At 35.1% G+C, this 24,557-nt stretch overlaps 1 protein-coding gene across 4 annotated transcripts in view; it reads left to right on the top strand.

The window, feature by feature from the left end:
- The window catches only part of LOC117179548 (dual specificity mitogen-activated protein kinase kinase 7-like), a 250,545-nt gene that overhangs the window by 107,151 nt on the left and 118,837 nt on the right, over positions 1 to 24,557 (top strand). For all 4 annotated transcript variants that reach the window (XM_033371459.1, XM_033371458.1, XM_033371461.1 and 1 more), the window contains 3 exons: positions 10,611 to 10,790; positions 10,874 to 11,008; positions 11,083 to 11,330. In XM_033371459.1, the coding sequence (XP_033227350.1) occupies positions 10,611 to 10,790; positions 10,874 to 11,008; positions 11,083 to 11,330 (563 nt within the window). The remainder of the gene's footprint in view (positions 1 to 10,610; positions 10,791 to 10,873; positions 11,009 to 11,082; positions 11,331 to 24,557) is intronic.

The following is a 24,557-nucleotide window of genomic DNA, read 5'->3' as shown; positions in this document are numbered from 1 at the left end:
GGCAATACTGACTCCTTAATGTTCAAGATGTTCAGTGCATCTTGCGTGCACATTGCTTGTAGCCGAAATCACAATGGGATGAATAGATGCATGATTTACATTCCTCCATATTGTTTTTACTTCATGCCTTAACTCGCTATGCTTGTGGATCTTGGTTGTATAGGTTGACTGCAAATTTCGGTTAAGCGGACAAGCAATGTCGATGATGTAGACTCTTCCACCTTTTTTTTTCTCGCTTCAGGATGTCAGGTCGATTGGCCCGGATGTAATGATCCGTTTGGATAGGAACATCCCAATATAAGATGTAATCTTCGCTTTCTAAAACGAACATTGGAATGTATCTATAGAAGGGCATCCATTTTTTTAAGAGTCCTAGGTTTAGAGCAAGTTGTTGATGTATAATTCCCGCTACATCATTATGCCTGTGCGTATATTCTCTCTGAGCCATTACGCGACAGCCATCAATAATGTGCTCGATGGATTCGTTGGTATCTCCACATAATCGTCACCGGTCAACCACGTCTTGATGTAACACGTGTTTGCGATAATTCCTGGTGCTGGTAACCTTGTCCTGTATTGCAATGAGGAATTCTTCCGTCTCTGGATACAGAACACCCTTTCTTAGGCAAATATTAAATGTCTCACTATCCACTTCATTTTTATCTAACGTGTTGGGGTGCTCGCCATGGATGGTTTTCTGCCTCCATTGTATTTCTAATTCCTCTATAGTTTCGGCCCTGATATTCAAGGCCCCATCTGAGGACAAATTTAAGGGCGTGTATTCAAGGTCCGCTTGACAGATGGTACTGTAAAGCGCAACATTTCGTTTGCTGTTAAAATAGTCTCGCAACTGTATAACTTGTGACTCACACAGTTTTTTGACATCTACAACACCCCTACCCCCTAAATGTCGTGGTAGAACTACTCTTTCAATGGCTGAATTTCTTTGGTGCATTCGGTGCTTTGTCATTTCTACGCGAACAATTCTATTTAACTTTTCAGGGTCGGTGTTAGACTATTTTATGATCCCGAAGGAGTACGTGACGACAGTGATGGCATATGTGTTGATCGCCCTGATTTTGTTTGCCGAGTTGAGAAAACTCTTCATAATTAATCTGAGTCTCGTAGTGAAGGCAGTCGTTAGGCTTGTCTTAACTATGGTATGTTGAATGCCCTTAGATTCAAGAATACCCAGATATTTATATGATTCGCCTGCAGCCATTGCCTCGATGTCATTTTCGAACTCGTTCTCTAACTCTGCGGTCCCTGATGTTGTTTAGTGTTTTTCTCAATGGATTCAACGCTAAACAGAACCATAATGCGCTGAAGGAGTCTCCTTGAAATATACCCGTCGTAAAGCGTATTGATCTAGTTATCCTTGGTTGTCCATGATCAAAATACTTGATTCTTGTACCCCAGAGCCTCATCGTATGGCTTAGAAAGTCAATAATGCATGGGCAGATTTTATAAAGTTTTAAGACTTCAAGCGAATATTCATGTGGCACGGAAGAAAACGCTTGCTTGTAGTCAATGTACGCCATGTGTAAGTTCCTTTCATGCTTACGAGCTTGAGTCATGGCAACAGCGTTTATAGTGACTAGATCTTTACAGCCTCGTGAGTTTTTACAACATCCTTTTTGTTCTTCTGTAAGAATGTCATTCTCGTCGCAATGAGAATATACCTTATCTGCAATGATAGCTGTAAGACATTTATAAATTGTTGGAAGACAAGCTATCAATCGAAAGTCAGATGGATTTTGAGCGTCTGGTTTTTTTGGCAGCATATACGTAGTACCCTGGAGCATAAAACGTGGCATTAGATCTGGGTGTTCAATGATCTTCTGAAAACATCTTGCCAACGCAAGATGCACACTCGTCAGGTACTTGTACCAGAACATGTGCAGCATGTCCTGACCTAAAGCTTTCCAATTACTTGCCGTTTTCAAGACCGCTGAAACATCCAAACCTGTGATGTTTGTCAGATGCATTTCAGGGCTATTGATTGCCTTTGCTTCCTCCAGTTTGAACCACGCAGTGTCCAAATTGCATCTGTTCATTTTTCCCCAAATACCCGACCAGTAGTTATTCATATCTTCGAATTGAGGGACTTCGGTGCCTTGTTGGTTATTTGGCTTTACTCTCAGTTCACGATAGAACCTTCTTTCACCTGTCTGAAAGTTTTGATTTTGTTTCTTTTGTGCATTACTTTTCTTGTACCGACGCAGTCTGGCAGTAAGAGCATCAAATCTCTGTCATTGAGAGTCTAAAATTTCATTCAATATTGCTGGTGTTAATGTCTCGATGTGCCGAGGGTGGATGATTATTGAGTTAATCGACCCAATTTACACCTTACTTTGCTGACATCCATATCCAACCTGATCTTCCATGGTGGATCTCGATCCCTTGCTGGGACAAAAACTGCATTTGCAGGCCTAGTTTTCCGGCCCAACGTTCTAACGGTTGCCACAGCAACACTCTAGTAAAGCATGACCAAAATTCCTTTCCAGGTACTGTAGTTTTTCTGAGATTTCCCTATACACATCATCGTTAGTAATATCCGGATGTTGTTCTAATGGATCCGGTGCATGATGTTCATTATCCCTAGCACCTATGCCTTCAGCATCAATCAAGTCTTCGTTATCCACATATTCCAAGGGGAGCTCATCAATAGGAAGCTGCCGTTCCACTTCCATTTTGATTGCAGTTATTTCAACAGCCGAAAGTAGTCTGTTTACAGATATTGTGCGTTTTTGATCTGCCAGATTCTGCTCATTTACTTTTGTGGCTAGTTCTGGGTATTTAAGTAAGAAGAGTATATGATGTTCTCTCGTCACACTTTGCCCACATTTCTCTGCCAAAAAATAAAGGCGCATAACATCTTTGTTCATATGGTATGTCCATTTTCGTCGCTTTTTTGGTTGCTGAACCTTTTCTTCTGCCTCTGGTTGTATAAGATCATCCACCTCTGGAGGATGTGGTGGTGTTGGATCATCAATAGGTTGAGGAAGAACATCAATTGCTCCTGCTTGACCGTTTGACGCGGCTTTCTCTAACTGATGTTCATTGCCGTCGTTTTTCCACGCCAAATCAACCTGTTGTTTAATCTCCATTGCTCGGTATTCTGTAACATGTAGATTGGTCCTACTGTCCTTCACCTTAACGATAAGATCTCTTAGTGCGACTTTTTGTATATTAGGATACTTTGCAGCAAATTTTGTTCTTAAATTGTATCCTTTTTTCATTTTTGTTTTAAACTTCGTACTTTCGTAATAGAGACGCACCAATTCCTCTTTCATTGTGGTATCCCAATTGATGCTCTCCCACGGTATTTCTGTCGAGGTGGTTGGCTGCAAATAGCTAGCGCTAGCCGAAATATCCTCAGCAGGCACAGTTGATGTTCCACTGCTTACCGTTTGTCGCAGATGTTCTTGCTGGCCAGCTGTTTGATTAGTGAGATCTGCCTGACTGCCTGACCATCTCGCAGCTCACTATCGCCGCAGTCCCACATGCTGTGGACCCCAGCTGTGGCTCCAGGGGCGCCCCGACGATCCTCGGGAAGCGGCAAGCGTTTCAAAATCTTCAATAGATTCTCCATTTTTCATTTATGGGTTTTGGTGATCTACTTAGTCCCTCTCCTCTTCGTTAACAGCCTGTTTGGCATGGGAAACCCTGTCAGTAGCAAATCTACCGCCAACTTTGCTGTCTAAGTCATGAGAGGAGAGCTCAATTATTACACCCTTTTATCGGCATTGTCAGTGAAGCAGAAATTTTCACGAGCCCCTTCTGTTTTGGCATCGTTAGGTTGGATATCATATTTTTATAGCCTAAATCCGATAAACTCGATCGGTTTCATCCCAAAACGACACTGAACGAGATTTAAAATAACTCAGGCATCTTTCAATAAGTCGAGAACGATTAGTTATTTTCGGATTAAGTCTTCATACGCCCTAGCTGGAATGCACGTATTATAAAAAAAAAAGTACATGGCAATTTCGCCATCTGCTCTACCTGACAACTTTTTCATCAATTTAGCAAAAAAGAATGGTACCTTTGTCAAGACAAAAGTAATTCTTTCAAATTGCCCTGTCTGATATTCCGTAATGAATACGGTCTTGACTAAGGCATCTTCTGATAGCGGAATTTGCAAAAATCCGCTCGCTCAGTCTAGAGTAATCAAAAATTCTGCTTCTGACAAGCATTTTAGTGCATTCTCAAAATTTGGCATTGGACAGTTAACTTTGACAGTTTTCGCGTCCGTTGCTCGATAGTTAACTACCATTCTAGCCGTTCCATTATTTTTCGTACAAAAAAGACAGGACATGCAAACTTCGACGTCGTCTCGGTGACGATTCCGACCCGTTTATATTCGGTTACAATTTCGTCAAGCTCCTCTCTATCCTTCCCGCTTATTTTATATGGTTTTGCCGTGACCGGTCTATTTCCGGGTTTCAATTCCATATCCATCATGACTATCAGTCTGACCTAGCTCATCTAATGTTTGTGCAATATAACAGCGATAATTATTAAAAATTTCCAAGCAACTCTTGCTTCTGTGTACATATTACATCATTCCCGGCGATTATTTCTTTTTCAGTAATTGGTCCTGCTCGAGGTTTACTTTCGTTAACAAGTTCGATACACAGTATCGCCTCTCTCACAGATTTACCCTTCTCTAATACCTCTCGTTTTTATCCGAAATTTGAATACAGTAAGACACCTTTCGGTTATTGAACACTACATTGATAAAATAAATTGTATTTGGTTCGACAACGATTTTTCACTTTTCTGACTCTAATATATATTAAGTTGGGTAATTCCATAAAACTACGTCCGACCATAATCCCAAAATTCTGTACTTCATCGGGTACAACTCGGAAAGTGATTTGGTGTGGCTTAATTTGATCTATAATAAGGATCCCACTGATTGTGTCAGGTGGTTCGACCAAATTTACATTTTTACCAATACCCCTTAACTCGACTTTCCCGTCACTACTAAAAAATCCGGTAGCAATTCCTGCACCTATTTTAATAGTCCATGCGCAGCTTCCCACGTCCACGATGGCTTCAAACGGTGTATTTTTGATAAGGACCGATTTAAACAATTTATCTATCAAACTATCTGCGCTTCTTTCGATCACTGATTCTATATTTTTCCACTAGGCTCTCTTTCAACAGAATCTTTTTTAGCAAATTGGTCAAATTTATTAGCCTTATGTTCGATTTAAACACAACTAAAACATCGTACCTTTTTCGCCGGTTCGCTACACGAAATACTAATTTGGCTAGATTTACCGCAGTTGTAGCATTTAATCGTGTTGCCGCTCTTGATATTCGTTGACTCCACCGCCCTCAAAGTAGTCGCTGCTGACGTTCCCTCGATCGGATCCACATACGTCGATTCTTTCCGTTTTCCAAGTGACTCATTTTCCCTCTCTTGCAGCTGTACTCGTACCACGTCGCTGTCCAAAAAGCTCCTATCTTTCAAAGTCGTCTTTCTCGTACTCTTCAATTGAGCTAAGAAGTTGATCCATGTCATAAAAAGATTTCGCTCGGATATAATCGCTTAGGTTTCGCGATCGAAAACCCTTGCAGACCTGCTTTAGCGCCTCACGATGATTGAGTTCCAAATTTTGACACAGGTGATATTTGCGATTAAAATTTGCAGTAGCCGGCTCATTTAGAGCCTGTACGCATTGTGTCATCTTCAATAATTTGTCGACTTTCGTCCGTTCATGTGGATCCTTGCTGTCTCGAATGCCAGAGCTGGTGTCCAATTGTGCAACATAATCTAAGAGTAGAATCTTTCGATCCAAATTTTTGCCTTATCAGGACCCTTAGTCCGGTCGAAATATTCAATGCTATGATAAAGATCAGGCATCACGTTATATCGTGGTGGTGGATGCTGCATGTTCTGTTGCAAAGCCAACATGCCGTTTTGGTTTTGCTGCACTATGGTCGTCAGAACCGTCATTATATGCTGTATGTCGGGCATCCCTATTCCTGGATGCAATCCTGGAACGGTCCCATTGAACGGGTGGTGGTTTCGTCCTTCGCTTGGCACACCTCGGCGATACACAGGGTTGATGGGATGATTATTCGGTTGATTTTTCATATTGACGTCATCAGGTCCGTCCCCTGAGGTGCCTACAGTTCCTCGTCTCCAGGGGCAAGATGTCTTTGCACAAATTGCTTAAATTCGTTTTCGGTTGTCATTAGCATAAATCACTTGCACACACAGTTCAAATAATCACTTGCACAAACAGTTCCAATAATCAGTCGAAATCCCACTTCTGAATTGTTAGGGGCTATATCCCGGATCCCGGATGCGCACGTGTAATACGCACCTTCTCGCAATTTTATCCGTGCCCTCTTTCGATTTCTAGACGATTCTAGTTATTTCTCACTTCCGGCGGACACACGCAAACAAAGAGCCACACACATGTATCACCCATGCATACACATACATCTGAAAGTTTTCTTGAAAATTCTATAGCCTATAACAATTTTTCACCAAATTGTTGGAATGTTTTCAAATTTTTTTAAATAGTTTCAATAACGTAAAACCTTCTAGGTAAATATCTTTTAAAATGATTCTAATTTTTCTTATTTTCTTTTTTAAATTTGCTTAATAAAATAATGACCTTGCCAACTTCAGAATTCTTTAGGAGAATATTAGAAATATTTTCTAATGTTTTGAAATATTTTAAAATAATCTCTTTAAATACATTTTTTAAAATTAAAAAATCTTTTCAAATTGCGATTGAAATATAGGTATAATTATAAACGGTAGCTAATCTCTACCAAGAGGCAGAAGCGAAGCTTTCCGCAATCATGTCCAGCCTCGCTTCCTGCTTCGGGAATCTAACCCGCGCCATCGTGGCTGCCCAGGCTGCAGTGTTGGAACATACGACAATCACTATACCATCTGGGCCATCGACTACTCCCAACAAAATTTTTTTCTCTAAAACTTTTCCAAATTCTTGAAAGGTTTTTAATTTTTTTATTGAACCTTCAAAAGTGAATGTTTTGTCAAAAAATCGTTGTAATGTTTTTCAATTGTTAATTGTTTTTTTTTTTTGTAACATAAAACATTTGTTGTAAATATCTTTTTAAATGTCTCGTCTTTTCTCACATATTTTTAGTTCAAAAAGTTAATTTTAAATTTTAAAAAAATCGAATTTTCAGCAAATTACTTAATTTTTAACGATTTTTAACCAAAAGATATGGATTCTGAACCAAAAAAAAATACTAGTAAGCGTGTGAATTATTAACCAGAATTATTAACCAGGAAAGTTTTTGGAAAGCAGTGGAAAAAAAGGAATTCTTTAAAAAAGGTGCGCAGAAGGGGATATGGAAAAGAGTATGAATTCGGTATTTAGATGCTCTACTTATAAAATAAAATCACTCATTTTCATTTTTTCAAGCATTTAAAAAAACCTTTATTTGCTATTATAGTATATAGTATTGTTCTGTCACATTTTTCGTCTCCTTTTGCATCACAGATTAGAGAATCGGACACCCCCCCTCCCGTTCCCGGCAGTGTAGAGTAGTTTTTGAGTGGCCCCTTACTTTGATTTAATAAGAATTTTATTTGGCATGTTTAAAATTTTTTAATAGAATGTAAGAGGCAAGACGATTGTTTGAAAATAGGAAATATTTAATAGAAAAATCCAAAATTGCCTATGTATATTTGGAAGACGTAATTCAGCACAGCAGTTAATCAAAATTACTAAAATTTTCAAGATATTACCTTTCATTTTGTTGCCGAACCCAAGCAATTAGGCATACTGCAGGGCGCGCTTTTGGACCTTTAATTTTAGTTACCGGAAGTCTAAGTTCGAAATCAAATACACGGCATAAGCAATCTTCCACCTCATCTCTGGTACTATAAAAAGAACCCATTACATAATTTATGGGAGGGGCATTTCGGTGGGTTTTATTGGCACTAATTTATTTTTTAGCTTATGAAACTAGATGAAATTTTCCAAAAGAACTAGGATCAATTATAACTAGTTTTTTTTGTGTGGATTCCTTTCAAAAACATTAACTTTTAAACGCTTTGAGTTTTAAATTGGCATATTTTTCAATTATCAGATTTCATGAGTTTTATGTATCAATGGTTTTTAATATTTAGAATGTTTATGTTGATGTTCATTTTTTAATGTTTAAATTGTTTTTCATTTTTAAATTATTTAGATTTTTAGGTCTAAGAGTATCAATTGCTTGTTTCTTAGGCTTCGTCTTTAAAAATGTACAGTTTTGTTTCTCTCTTGTAGATCGTTTTTTAAGGCTTGAAATTAAATTTGAAGCTCTAAAATTTTAAATGTATAAATTTAAATGTGTTAGAATATTAAACCTTTCATTTAAAAATTACCAATCCTATTACCGAATAGGGAAACGTAGTGAGATGTATACCAGTACGAAATGAATAATGAGAAAAAGGGGCGAGTTTTATACTGAGCTTTTTTACCCATTACTTGTTATTTTTCATTGAAAAATATGTTTTTGACATGTAAATAAGTATTTTTTTCCCCTGAAAGATTATAATTTCTTAAGTAATTAATTGCTGTCACTATGAATCTATGCTGTCACACACATTCACTGATTCCTTCGATTCGTCAAAGGCTTGGCTTCAAAACTGTCTGTCTGTGGGTTCGACCTTAAGTGCCGCTTTTGAAGGTGTAGGTATGTAATGGCCATGCATATCTATGCTTTCAAAAATTATGACGATATATATATATATATATATATATATATATAACATTACATACCAGCTCATAGATATGTAATGGCTATTATATATCTATCACGTCATAATTTTTGACATTGTAGATATACAGGGTGTCCCAGGCTCAAGTTTCCGGATTTATACGGCTGTATACAAATAAAAGAAGAATAGAAAATTCCTTTTCCAAAAATTAGTTGAAGTTTTAGATTCTGTGCTTTACAATATTTACGTTGGGCCAATCAGAAACGCGGAACAAACATTCGCGCGTTCATGAGCAGGAGTCTTATGTAGTGTAGTGACTGCTGTTGTCCCTTCGCTAAGCCAACGCTAGCCCCACCTCGTTGCACTCTTCAATAACACTGCGTTAGACTCCCACTCACATACGCACGACTGTTTATACCGCGCTCCTGATTGTTCCAGCCAACTATTTTATAACTCAAAAACTAAAACTTCAACCGATTAGAAAAAAGAAGTTTTCGATTTATTATGTTTATTTATATACAGCTATATAAGTCTGGACACTTGAGCCTGGGACACCTTGTATCATGGTATTACATGCCTATGAGCAGAGCAATGGAAGTTCAGGTTCGCTTCAAGTGCATGAGGAACGGCGAAGTGCTCGAATTCGAACTGGAAGTGAGTGCAATAAAATATAAAGTTTGTTTTCCGTTTACTGTTACTAAGTTCACCTTCTGATAGCGCACATTTTCTGGTGTCCCGTTCTTGGCGCCCTGGGTACGAAGGTACCCAGAACATATTTCAGAGGTAAAAGCAGTTTAGAATACATGTTTTTCAACTTTTCAGGAATGAAATAAAATCTTTAGAATGTTAGGAATACAGCTGTATACGTTTGGAATTGATATTTTAATTAGACAAAAGATAGTCAAATTTTAAACAAAACAAATGGCAAAAATCGCGTTTTCTTCGGGCATTTCCTTAAACTGGTATGAAATAAAAGAAATCGTAGTGAATCATAAACTGTATATTTCCAACTATCAGGTCTTGTTATCAGTTCTTTTATCATGAAAAAAAGTATACTTATTTTTCAAATCTGAAGAATGTGAATATATACCCACAAAGCGCTTTAAGTGCTTATGACTCGAATAGATGCTGATTTTTGAGTAGGTGACATGCCTCACAATTAGGCCTTATTTTTCACCTAATTTAGCGAACACTACCCCCACAACCCTCTTCTTATCTTCTTCAGAATTTTCACTTTTATACTATGTCTGGGTACCTACGGACCCAGGGGCGCCATCAAAAGGTTAAAAAACAAATAAAAAACTAATTTTGAAAATGATGTTCAGGGGGTTTTGCTCTTTCACTACATTATTCTGTTTAATTACTGCTAAATTATATATTATTCACATTGCAATATTTTGCAGCCATTAGCATTACACTGCATTATTTAATAAAATAAAATTTAGAAAAACTATTGTTATGAGTGGCGTTTGGAATGTCTTGATCAGAGGCGATTACTTACTTTCCTTTCCACCATCAAATAGATCTTGGTGAGTATAAGAAACGGGGTTTTTAGTTTTCGTTTTTAATCAAAGGGGCAAGAGCTACACAGTTTTTCGTCACTCCTCTCAAATTTTTGTTTTGTCCCATGGCAGGTTATGCATCTGCACCGTTTAATGACTGATAATTTAAGTCGTTAAATTATTATTAATAATTCAACATCACATCATACTGACACTTTGTGATACGAAACTAATTTGAAAGGAAAGAATTCTAGACAAATAAAAAAAACATCCCTGTAATCGGAATAAATACTACAAACGAAAAATTATGAAGATTATTATTATTCATTAATTATTATGTATTCAGTATTTCAAGTAATCTAGAGTAATATTTGTTATCATGCTTTTACTTCAATTAGACTGTGAAAGCCTTATCGTACCTGAAAGAAAAACACGGAGTGATTCATAGAGACGTTAAACCTAGTAATATTCTCTTGGATGAGGTAGGAGGCGTCAAGCTCTGTGATTTCGGAATATCTGGTCGTTTAGTAGATAGCAAGGCAAAGACTAGGAGTGCAGGTTGTGCAGCTTATATGGCCGTAAGACTGAATTTTTTTTAATACTTAATTACCTTTTTCTGAAGTTTTCTAAAATAATTTACAAACTGTTCCTTTCCTTTTAGCCCGAAAGAATAGATCCACCGGATCCAACGAAACCAGACTACGATATAAGAGCAGACGTGTGGAGTTTGGGTATAACCTTAGTAGAATTAGCAACTGGAGTGTTCCCTTACCGAGATTGCAAGACTGATTTTGAGGTAAAGTTTTTTTTTTTTTAATTTTAAACTGCGTTTTATTCTCAAGTCATGGCATTTTATTTTCTGGCCTACAGGTACTAAGTAGGGTAGTTCAAGATGATCCTCCGTCCCTTCCCCTGGATACATGTTTTTCCAAGGAATTCAGAAGTTTCGTTAACTGTTGTCTCACAAAGAACTATAAACATCGGCCAAAGTACCATAGACTCATGGAGCATCCTTTCATTAGAAAATATGATCTTTTACAGGAAGAGGAAACGAACCCTTCAGTTCTAACGTCAGGATATCAGTGGTTTGGCAGAGTCATGCGTCAACTTGAACCGAGGTGGGTTAAACGAATGGAAAATTATGTTAAATCTTTTTCTTCAGATGTTGTTCTTTAGTTATGTATGAATGTTTAAAAAAGTAATACCAGTTTTCGATATTCTATGTAGAGTTTTAAATTTAGGCTAGAGGCTCGAACAACCTTCTATTAAATAGTATAAATATTCATATACTTATGGGGACTGTTTTATATTTTATAATGGAATTACTTTACAGTCTAGAGATATTTTTTCTTGAGTAATTAGTAACAGAATTCTATTTTTTGCTTTACTTGAAGGTCTTTCAAAAAAATAGGTTCGATTTTATGTTGCTCGATATTTTCAAAACGTTAATTTCTATCTACAAAGATAATTTATAAATCCTTTTTAATGATGGTATTAATTGAATGACTTCTAGGTTAACCTAAAATATCATATTTGAGATATTTCAACGTGCCTCTTCACAAATCGTGCTCACAGGTAATTATATGTCTGGAAGATACGAAGCGATCCAAGGATGACAGCTTTCTGCAACCATATATATGACCTATGAACAAGCCCCAGAACGCGTCCTCGGGTTGCTGATAGAGGACCCCTGTACCTCATATTTAAAGTCGGAAGAGCCAATTCCGGAGTGTTTGGTGGAAGGACGAACAATACTCCTACCGAAAATAGGCAAATTAGCTGACCCTAAGAATTACAGGCCAATAACTTGTCTGAACACGCTTTATAAGATATTCACAGCTATCCTAAATGATAGGATTGTTCGGGCAATTGAACTTGTGTGGCAAGAAATGTATGAACAACGCGGCTCAAAGAAAGGGGTAGCAGGATTTCGGGAGAACTTGCTCATCGATATGTGTGTGCAAAGATGCAGCATCCTACCAGCGTGACCTATCGATGGCCTGGATGGATTACCCGAAAGGTTTCCATTCGACCTCCCATAGACTTATCATCTGTATTTTAGAAAACTTGAAGGTTCATCCCCAAATCGTGAGGTGTATAGAGAGATTGATGTCGCTTTGGAAAATCAGATTTACTATCTCATCTGGAAAAAATAGTGTGACAACTAACAAGGTCACCTTTCAGAGAGGTGTCTTTCAGGGCGACACCATGAGCCCACTCCTCTTTTGGCTCACATTATTGCCACTGCCTCTAGCATTTCGCCATTCCGACGGGTACTTTTGCGGCAAACCTGCAGATCAAAAGTACAAGGTCACTCATGTATTTTACATAGACGATCTTAAGATCTATGCTAAAAACAAAGAGCAACTACAACTAGCTCTAGGGATTGTCGAACGAATTACTAAGGAAATATGAATAGAATTTGGGTTAGACAAATGACACCTTTGCGCTGGAGAGACTTATACATACTGGGCGTGCCACAGAGCCGCATTCAGAATGTGACATCTATAAAAGATACTTTCCGAAGCAGATGCAAACGTCTCATCCGCAGATTTGGTCTTCCGAACTGTCGAAGTGGAACAATGTCGGCAATGAACATGCTTGCCGTCCTGGTAGTACTCTATTCATTTGGAATGGTTCCATGGACGAAGAACGAGCTCAAATCCCTTGATATCGGGGCACGAAAGGTTATGCACATGAACAAAAGCATGCATCTTAAGTCTTCTGTTCGGCGACTCTACATCTCACGCCGCCAAGGTAATCGCGGAATATTGAATCTTAAGTGTCTTCGCAACAGGATTATTCTGAGTACAGAAGATAAAGTCGCAAATGGAACAGAGACTCTTCGTAACATGGTCAGGAAACACGAAGAAGTGGACAAAGGAGCGTTTCTGTACAAAGCAGCGTAGGAGGCTACTGAAACACTCGGACTTGACTTCAGTATTAGGAGTGAGCAAAATGCATCAAATCTTTTCTATCTCGAGTACTCACTCCTGAAATCCCGGATTAAGAAAGCACAAGAGAAAATCTTCCGTGAACAACTCCTCGATAAGATGATGCGCGGCATCTTCCACAGAAATGTGGAGGATCAGTCAATGTCGTGTGAGCTATTTTTTGATTTCCCTAAATCACCCTGATTGAAGGCTGGCACGGAGGACTTCATTTTGGCATAACAAGACAGTGTCATTTTCACCTTAACTTACCGTCGCCACATTTCGAGCCAAGACATTCCCGATGGTAGCTGCGGGGCTTGCCATGCAAACCTCGAGCATTTAGCTCACCTACTATCTAGTTCTCCATCTCATGCGGGAACGACTTACATCCAAAGGCACAATGCGCCACTAAGAGTTCTTTATTACCATCTCTGTTACTCTTACGGCATTAACCTTAATATCGCCCCTCTAAATACTCCTAGGGAAATAGAGTCAATTGTCGAGAATGAGAAGTGTCGCATATACTGGAATTTCATATTCTCGAAAATTGTTTCTGTTGCACAATTGAGGCCTGACATGCTCTTTCTTGACTTCGAGAAGCGAACCATGTTCGTTATCGAATTTTCGACACCAGATGATAAAAACATCATAGCCAAGGAGAATAAAAAGAAAGAGAGGTATAGAGAGCTTATAAGGGAGTTACGACCATTGTACCCGGAATGTTCTGTTAAACTAATCGTCCTTATAATCGCCGCTCTCGGAGGTGCCAATCTTTCACTGGTTAGTAGCCTGAAAATCTTCCCTGCGTGTGAACAATATGTTAATACACTTGCGGGAAAAATGCAGAAGGCGGTCGTCCTTGGGTCGCTCCGTGGGAATAGGGTGCACGAGACTTTTGCCGGATCGTCGTATCCATTCCGTTAAAGACTGTAACCACCTATCTCACGGTCGTGAGACGAGGTTATGACTGAAATTTTACCGCGATTTCGCTGGGATCCGTTGCACTTTTTCAGATTAGCACCCGCTCCCGGTTAAATCCTGCGGTTGTCTTTATAATAAACTTTTAATTATATATGTGATTGTACTTCCTTAAGGCATTGTTTACAGTATACACAAGGGGCATCACTTGTAAAAAAGATAAGTGACTGATTATTAGTTGAATTACAGAGCAATAAAAGTTAATAAATTTACAGCTGCTCTCTGGGTCGAGCTTGTAGCTTCTGTTATGATTTATCTATTTTAAATTCTATATTAACAGGAAACTTTGAAATCTTTTAGCATGTTCTAAAAATAAGTTGTATTTTTTTCAAAATAAAAAAATACTTATACATTTATTTTCCTGTGAAAACGATTTAGTGAAGGGGCCCGTTTACATTTTTTAAAAGGAGATTTTTCGGGTCATCCTTATCAATGAGAGTCAATAATACATTATAAGATACTGGAGTAAACCTTTTCTATTTAAGTTGTTTGAGTGAACATTTTTATTGCATTAGAAATTTGTTTAGTGTATCGGAATGTTTAGCTTTCTTATTGATATTGTTTGATTGCAGCTTTCCAATGCATTCACGGTGAAATCAGTAGAAGTATTCTTCCAAATAAATTAAACGTGGTGGTCGCAAACGTGGATAATTTGAAAATCTATGTTGCAGGAAAGTTTTTGTCACGCATGCAATCTTACGATTAAATGGTTATAACTAGTAATAAGTGATTTTTAATTCCTAACTCATAAAAAGTTAATCTGACAATACAACTATGCATTATTTATATAAAGATATAAGAAGCTTAAAATCTCACAACTTTTTTTAATTTATCAGAACATACTCTAATATAAGAAAATGTACTTATAATTTAGTAGATTAGAAAATAAAGACTTTCAAATTAATAAAATCTCCATAATATTTATCAATAGATAATTATCAAAAAGTTTATACATTATAAAATTATACGATTTATAAGTATGTAATAATTAGTTAATCTGCTTATATATTAGTATTGCACACTTAAGAGTTTGTGACTGCCACGTCAAAGAGCTATATGTACCTATATTCGAAAATAATGTGACAAGAATGTAAAAAAATATTTTTCAGAGAATAGCATGCACATTTATTTTATTTTTTGTTGGACCTTTTGGTAGTTTTGTAACTTGAAAGAGATTTAATTTATTATTTGTATCTGTAAATAGATTAGTGAATTAATTGCATTACTTTAATCTTTTATTGTATTATACTCGTATACGTTTTGTGCTTTAATGTGTTTTATTCTGAGTTTTTTTTGTTGAAAATTATGTTATCAAAGTCAGATGAAGAAACCAAGTACGGAAGGTTACACGGTTACACGGCAGTGGGTGGGGTCTGCCGAGCAGCAGCATCGTGTAAGGCATTCAACTTAGTACATTTCTTATAATTTTAGATTTAATTTGTATCATTGACCAGCGCCGTAGCCAGGGGACTCAAGCCCCCCCCCCCCTCCCCACCGAACCTAAGTATTTTCATTATTCAATTCCATTTTCCCTCATTTTTTGCCTGTACATAAATCAGAATCCCCTCCGGAAAAATCGACAATAAATACAATTCGTGGGAGTTTCATTAAAACAGAAGTTTTACACAATTTAAACTTATCAAAAACAAATAATGTATACCCTTCTAAAATAAAAACTGGCTACAACTCCCACAGATAGAATTATATAAAAATCTTCGTAGTAATAAAAAAATGATAAAGTAAATGTACAAGGAAAGATAAAATCGGAAACACCAAATAACTTATTTTTAATAAACAATCACATATTCAATTGTGTAAAAAAACGTCACGCTGATATTCTCCTTCCAAATTATATACCTGAATTTGAGGTTATTCCTTGTCTTCTTATAAAGGAATGATAAAGTAAATGTGCAAGGAAAGACAAAATCGGAAACATCAAGTAACTAATTTGTCATAAACAATTACATATTCAGGTATATAAAAAAAGTTACACTTATGTTCTCCTTCCAAATTATATACTTGATTTTGAGGTTATGCCTTGTCTTCTTTGCAGCCCCGTGATCTCCGTGATACTCTGAAATGAAAGTGATGGAAATGATGCCCGCAACCGATGGCGGCGCTGGATGTACTTTTAGGCCGTAAATTATTAAAAAGCACGAGGAAGCGTCATAAATGTGATATCTTATGCTTTTCTAATTATAAAAACGGATTTTTTCCCATTTTTTTCTTTATTATTAAGTTTAAAGGCTTTTATATGTTGAAAATTTATCAAGGGTATTTTATGATACTTTATGATTTTATGATATTTATGATATTTTATGATTTTATGATATTTTATGATTTATGATTATGGGATAAAAGTATGCTGTTTTTGTATGCAATTCTAGCTACGCGAATTGCTCTGAGAATGTGCAAGTTTATTTACTGCTAAGGGACAATAAAATAATGAAAATCTGACAAGGAGCCGTTTCGAGAGCTAGTTTTGAATTAAAGGCATGTAATTTATGGAAAGGATTTTGTTTGTGAGGATATTCTTAATGAGCATCCGATACTTGGAAATGATTGATCTGTTATTGGAACGGTACATATTTTTATTGGAATTATTTTTGAACTTTTTCCATTAATATTAATAAAGTAATTTATTGACGTTATTGTAACAAAATTTAAAAACTCTGTAAAATCATCACAATTGTTTTTAAAGATCTAAAACTTTGTTGTGTACTTTTAAAATAATTAACAAAAAAGTGTTGAATTGAAAAAAAAAATAAAAATTTCGACCATGTAATGGGCAAAAATATGCAATTGAACTGTTTTTAACGCAAATTATTGGTAACATGAATTTTCAATTATTATTAATCAAGTAATTTATTAAAGTTATTATAAAAAAATTTGAAAATAGTTTAAATTCATTACGATTGATTTTAAAGATCGCAATCTTTCTGTTCACTTTGAAAATAATTGACGAAAAAGTCTTCGACTACATATAAGGAACTTTTTTTATCCCAACGAGATAAAGAGCATAAATGTTATCAAAATTGTGCAGTTAAACATTTTTTTGCGCAAATGATTGCTAACATGAATTTTTAGTTAATATTAACAAAATAATCTATTAAAGATGTTAACAAAAAAATAGAAACCATTTAAAATTCATTACAGTTTTTTTGTGATCACAATTTTTTTTTGTTCACTTTGAAAATAATTGAGAATAAAGTGTTGCGCTATAAGCAAAATTTAAAACACAAAATGTTTGTACTTAGTTTAACTTATTTCAAATTAATTCGACGCAAATTATTGGCAACATGAATTTTCAATAATGTTAATAAAAGCATTAATTAAAGTTGTTATCAAAAAATTTGAAAACAGTTTAAATTCATTACAATTCTTTGGCTCAAATACACTTCTTTATTCTACAGTTTTAATAATATTTGTTTATTCTACACATCCTATTCTTTAAAATATAAAGCGTTAGAAATATCCAGAATATTCGTAATAATAGAAGTTTCTATAACACAATTAATTTTTATGAATGTCTTATAACGAAATACGGTAAATTATTTTCTAGGTAAAAAAGATATATAAATATTATGTAGTCCAGTTAGGTGGTTATTAAATTATTTTCTAGCTAAAAAAAGAAATATAAATATTATGTAGTCCAATTAGGTGTTAATTTCAATGTTAAATAATCGTTATAAATGTTAATAAAAAGAAATTCAATTGAAATGTACTATTTTCACAATTTACAATATTTACATATGTCTGTGTTAATATTGTAATGATCACTTTGCAGAAATATTATTGGTACTCTGTGAAAAATGTATTTGTATTTAAGCATCAAAATAATGTTTTCTTCACTTTTCATTGGTATTTATTAATTTATGGGATATTTAATATATTGCAAAATATTTTTTCTGTGATAAATATCCAAAAAAAAATGTATTTTAAAAATAAAAATAAATTAAATTTGTATTTTTTCCATCCATTGGAATAATTGTCGCCCTAAAAGTACAGCCAGTGGCGCCACATGGCCACGGTCAAATCTCATGACACATCTATTCTACAGGCCTTCATGGAGAACTATCCCCCTGCTTCTTGGTTATAAAAGAATGATAAAGTAAATGTACAGAAAAAGATAAAATCAGAAACACCAAATAACTCATTTTCATCAAACAATTACATATGCAACTGTGTAAAAAGTTTACATTTATATTCCTCTTCTAAATTATATACTTTACTTTGGGATAATGCCTTCCCCAATAGCACGGAACGTTTCCGAAACGTGTAAAATGTTTGCCGCTTTGGAACGTTCCACACATAAATTAGCGTTATTGTTATTATTATCAATACATATCAAGAAAACTGTAAGTGATAGGTCAAAATCGATGTCAGTTTAAGGTATGGATATCATATTATAGTGCAGTATATGCGGTACTCAAATCTTAAAAAGGATATACATTTTTACCTATCTCTTATGCGGTTTATGATGTAATTGGTGTTAGAAATAACAATAACGGTAGGTTTCCCTAGGTTCCAGTTAAACGTTCCCAAACGTCGGACATTTTACGTAAACGCACAGGAAAGATAAAATTGGAAATACCAAATAAGTCATTTTCAATCAATAACATGGATATAACATTACCCATTCTGTATTCAGTCCACAGCGTCCAGTTAGTCCACAGCGACAAAATAGCTGCGCGTTGATCGTCACTCGATTGTCTGAAATTGGTTTAAAAGGCTTTCCCATAAAAATGTATTTGTGTCGTGTGATATTTATTTATTTTCAAAAGTTTTGTAAATAAACTGTAAATAAAATTGGTTGATAGTTACTATATAATACCCAATTGTTCCGAAGAATATAAATCAAAGGAATCAAAGAAATCAAACAAGGAGGAGATGCATTTCTGTCCGGTACCGTAAAATTGTGTAGAACAGTGGGAAAAGTGATTTTATGTGCAATGGTGGACAAGTCGTTCGTGAACAACATAACCTCTACCCAAGCTTTATAGATTGGTCTTAATTTTTTAGATTTTTGGTCAATACAGACAATAAAGGAACATCGAAGTAAAAATTTATTTATTCTTTTATACCTATATAAGTATAGTGTACATTTGTGAGACAATAAGAACAACATAATTTTATAAAAAAAATAACAAAGAAAAACTGTCGTGATTTTCAAATTCATAGGTGGTTTTTATTGTGCTATTGTTGATTTATCTCTTCTAATCCTGTCGATTTTACAAATTTTTATAAATTTTACATTTTCAGATAGTGCTGGTCTGAAGCAATAAACAATTTAGATTGTAAATTAGTTATCCGAAACTTTAAAAACAGTTAAAACTTTATTTAAAAAATAAAAAAACAAGTCGACTTTATAGTCATTGCAATTCATATATATCGAATGACGATAGCAGCGCCACTGCCTTCTATTCCCACTGCAGGCACGAAATTTTACAATGGCAAGGCATACCCCTGATGAACAAATAGAACCTGATACGCGCGCGATCAACTCCTTTACATGCAATTATTTTATTTGGAAAGGAAGATCAATAAAATACCAGGAGATTAATTTTTACTTTAAGAACTTTTATTTGTACACGGCTGCGCATGGGTGCCCTCCCTCATATGATGCAGAAGACATAATTGTGCAACTCTAAGCATTTATATGCAACTTTGGAAAATACCTCTAAAATATCAGCGCGTACAAATGTGCATAGAAGTACATAGTAAATGATGTCGACTGGAGAAGATTCCAGGTGTCAAACCTTTTCGAACGTGCGAACTCTTAGATGGGTGACCATCTACGACGTACGGCCGGGTTGTGTATTCACTGCGTTTTAACTACGTAATATCGAGCGGTGGGAGGTTTGATGTCAAGGATGACAGCATGCATTTGATGGGTAGGGTCGAATGTTTGCCTTCAAACTCGATTGTCGAAAAGCCGGCTAAAATCGGGAGGTGATTTTCTGCAATTTTCCTTTCCTCTTGCCAAATGTCCAGGCAAATGCGAGTACTTTTAATCAACTTTCAGGTAGCCGCAGGTTATCCCTGGTTGTAATTAAATTCATACAGTGATTTAAAGCCCACCTTAGTAAAGGAAAATTTTGAAGAGGTCCATACACAGTGAAGTGGAGTCGTCTGGCGGTATACGTACTCATGCTAAAGGACTTAAATGATGATTTAGGAATGAGGATAACTCGTGTATAGACATCTGTTTCACCGTGATTCAAAAACAAATCATACTAGAAGAAGTAATAACAATACTGGTTATATGTACGATTGAGTAATAAATCACAGTAAAATATAAGGAAAAATATATTGCAAGTGAAAATATATTCCAGAAAATCTTGATTGACAAAAAGAAAAAAATAGTGAAATCAACTAAAATGAAAGTTTTACCACTATAAAATTTGTACGCTTTCTTATTTCCTATTAAATATATAGGGCATATATTTTCTTACATGAATTTATTTATTTAAAATATCTAAATGGTTGCGACTTTATTATTATAGTTCAGATAGAAGGGTTGCATTTATTATTAAAAGGGTTATAGATGCATATATGTTTGTATGGAAGCTAAACAATAGTCAATTTCTGAATTTGTTTATTGAAATTATACCAAACTCCCGCTCTCAGTCACTCCGTTTTCGGCCCCCGTATTCAGTCCAAGGCTATTTGAAGGCAACTCCCAAAACTGGACTGAAGACGAGAGTTTGCTGTACTTAAATAATTAATCATTATTGTAAATAAAGAAAGAAGTCATCGGAAAGACATTTTTAGATAAGTTTGCAAAAAGGCGAACCCTATTCGTTAAAAAAATAGCTAAATTCTGAACTTTTTATTCAAGTTGCTTAAATCAATAATAATTTTGGTAAATTTACAAAATAACTTAGAAAAGAGTCATCGCAAAGACAATCTTAGTTAATTCCGTAAACAATTTGCTCGCGTGGCTCGCTTCGCTCGCAAGTTTAAGCGTGACTGTTGGTCGACGCGCTTCGCGCTCGATAGTATATTTATCTCACGCTTCTCGCTCAATAATGTATTTACATCGCGCTACGCGCTCGGTCTTTGTATATTCCCCACACTTGTACACAGATTTTTAAAACTAAAGGTCAAAGCATCGACAACAGTAATTTGGTGATACTGAATTCTCTTTTCTTAAAGCTCCTTCGGCTTTAACGAACACATTCTCATCACGTATCACGTGCTTCGCACTCGAATTTATCCCTTAAATTGTATATCATTTCCATAAATGTAATTTCATCGTCTCGTTTAAAACGTGTTCTACATCGCAGTTGTGGTGTCCTATTGATTGTTAGTGTTTTATGCTAATAATAAATAGTTATATGAAAAAATATAATTTTTGATTTTTCATTGTTTTTGGATTCTGGCAAGATTTGAATTTTCGATTTTTGAAGAAAATTCAAAAAGATGTTTAGATAATCTTGTAGGGCATTTAAAAAGCAACATTTTTCTTCTCTTGTTTTTTAAATATCTTGTGCTATTTGGCTTAAAATGCTCATTTTCATGTGTTTTTCGGAATTTAGTAAATGCTATAATTCTGGTCAATTTTATTTTTATAAAAAAAAGTCATTAGGATAAATTGTTCGTCTTTTTGAATAATATGAATATCCGTACAGAAAATTTTTGAATATTGAAAAATGTGGTCTCAAAAATATTCAAAATGTCAATCTGTCATTTCTTTCGAAAGTTATCGTGCAAACAAACTAAAAAAACATCCACGAACAGAGAGAAATACCGACTGACAGACCGGCACATTCGTAAAAACCTGTTTTTCGAATTCAACGGGTCTCAAAACGGTGACATTTGACCAAAACTGGGGGGGGGGGGGGGGGGGGAGTCAAACTTTACATAAATCTAAAACCTTCTTTGATGAGAATTTGAAAGCTCACACAGAAAATTGTCAACGGAAAGATATCCTTAGTTAATTCTTATTAAAAATGTAGCCTATTCGTTGAAAAATAGCCAAACTCTGAATTTATTTATGGAGATTGTTAAAATAATTAATCTTGTAAATTTACAAAGGAACCTAGAAAATAGTTCGGAAAAAACATTCTAGTTGACTCCGTAAACAAATTGTGCTTATTCTTTGAAAAATAGCCGAGGTCTTGATATGTTGATAAACATGGCTTAAACAATTCATAACTATTGTAAATTATCCAAGTATCATGGGAAAGCATTCTTTGAAAAACACTTTTTATTGACTCTATTCACAAATTAAGCATATTAATTAAAAAATGGCCAAAATCTTAATTTTGTTGTCAAAATTGCTTTAAAAAAATTAATTCTATGAAATTTGCAGAGAATTGTGGAAAAAGGCATCGGAAACATATTTGTACTTAATTCTGGATAAATTGAGTCCATTCGTTGAAAAATGGCCGAATTCTTAATTTTCTAATCAAAATTGATAAAATAATTAATCAAGCTTGTATTTACCAAGAAACATATAAAATAAACATCTGAAAGATATTCTTAGGTGAATCCGTAAAGAAAGTGTGTTTGTTCCTTGAAAAGTAGCTATACTCTGGATATGATTGTATAAAATGTTTAAATAAATCATAATTATTGTAAATGTGTGAAGTATCGTAGAAAAGGGTTATTAGAAATACATTCTTGGCGATATGAAACAAATTGAGTACATTCGTTGAAAAATGGCCAAACTCTTAATTAATCGAAACAATTAAGAATTTTTGTAGATTTACAAAGCGACGGGACTGTTCAAGTTACACGTAACGCGCCATGGGGGGGGGGGGGTGTATTGTCACGCCTATGTTAAAGTTACACACACTTCCCATAGAAAAAGTGTTGTGTGGCGGTGGGGGGTCAAACATGTCAGAAAAAGAGTTTCGTAGTATTTGACCGGCCTTAACATAGAAGAGTCCTCGGTAAGATATTTTTAGTTGACTCCGTAAATAAATTATGCCTGGTCATAGAAAAATGATTCGTGAAGTACGCGTTCCTGTTCGTTGATAAAAGGCCAAGCTCTTAATGTGTTTATGAAAATTGTTTAAATATTTAATAATTCTTTGAAATGTACAAAGCATAATATGAAAAGGTCATCGGGAAGATATTCTTACTTAATTCTATAAAAAAATTGAATTCTTTGAAAATAGCTAAACTCTTAATTTTTTAATCGAAATTGTTTAAATTATTAATACATCATGTAGATTTACAAAGCAACATAGAAAAGTGTCATCGGATAGACATTCTTAGTTGACGCAGTAAACAAATGGACTCGTAGAGTGAAGGCCAAACTCTAATTTTTTAACCGTAATTATTATTTTACCGTAAAGTCACGCCCCCTTTCAGGGCAGATGTGACTCACTCGGTGTGGAAGAGAGTAAGGTAAAGAAGGAGGTATATATTTTTTATATTGATCTAGACTCTTCGTGTTATTTAGTATCCAAGGTCTTTTTTTTAGGCGTCATTCACTTTACTGACACTCTTTTTATTGACTATTTCGATGAGTCTATCGATGAGTCTATTTTTCCGCTACGGGTAAGAATGCGTCTAAATTGATTTTGTAAGAAATTTAGTAAACACGTAGAAGTATTGAAAGAAATAAAAATCTTTAAAAATTTCTCGTTTTGAAAGTTATAGGACCCAAAATTACATTACAAGCTATAATACAAAATACTGGGGGTTTGAATTCGTAGAAAATTCTCCGATAAATAATAGGCCATTTATCCCTCCTGAAAACTTAGATAAATAAAGTTAGACGCATTCTTATCCGTAGCTGAAAGATAGACATACATACCCAACTCTTACTCGTATGACAAAATGATTTTTAAACATTTCAGAGGCGATCTTGGATTCGCCATCTTGGAATTTTGAAAAAATAATAGAAAATTCTTAATCAACGAACCCAAAAACCCTTCATTGTATACCCAACTCGTACTTTTATGAAAGAAAATGATTTTTACACTTCAAAGGCTATCTTGGATTCGACATCTTGAAATTTTTAAAAACTAATGAAAAATTCTCAATCAGTGACCTCAAAAACGCTTGAAAAGTAAATTCAAGAGTAAAAATTATTTTTTCATAAGAATGAGATCAATATTAGAAGATTAAATTCAGTATTTTTTTCTCGTGGTGGCCATTGTTGTTCTGCCATTTTGAAAATCATAATATACCATATGGCACTAAAAACTAGAAGACTCAACCAAAATTTTAAGCACTATAAGGTCCATTTATTTCAAAAATTGAATTGTGAGGGGCTAGGGAGGTTACTGATTACACGGAGAATGTCCCATTTATATTTATATATATATGCCCAGCCGATGCACCATTCGGTTCGGTTTTGATTCCTCTAGAATTAAACCGAAGGGCCTATGACAAAGCCACCGAACGTGTCCTCGGGTTGCGGATAGAGGGTCCCTGTACCAAGGGTTTCTGCTGAATATGGTTACAAAAATAAAT

The sequence above is a fragment of the Belonocnema kinseyi genome, chromosome 9, assembly GCF_010883055.1.
Source record: "Belonocnema kinseyi isolate 2016_QV_RU_SX_M_011 chromosome 9, B_treatae_v1, whole genome shotgun sequence".
Lineage (NCBI taxonomy): Eukaryota > Metazoa > Arthropoda > Insecta > Hymenoptera > Cynipidae > Belonocnema > Belonocnema kinseyi.
Note: the sequence above shows the minus strand (reverse complement) of the source record. Positions and strands in the feature narration are given on the sequence as shown.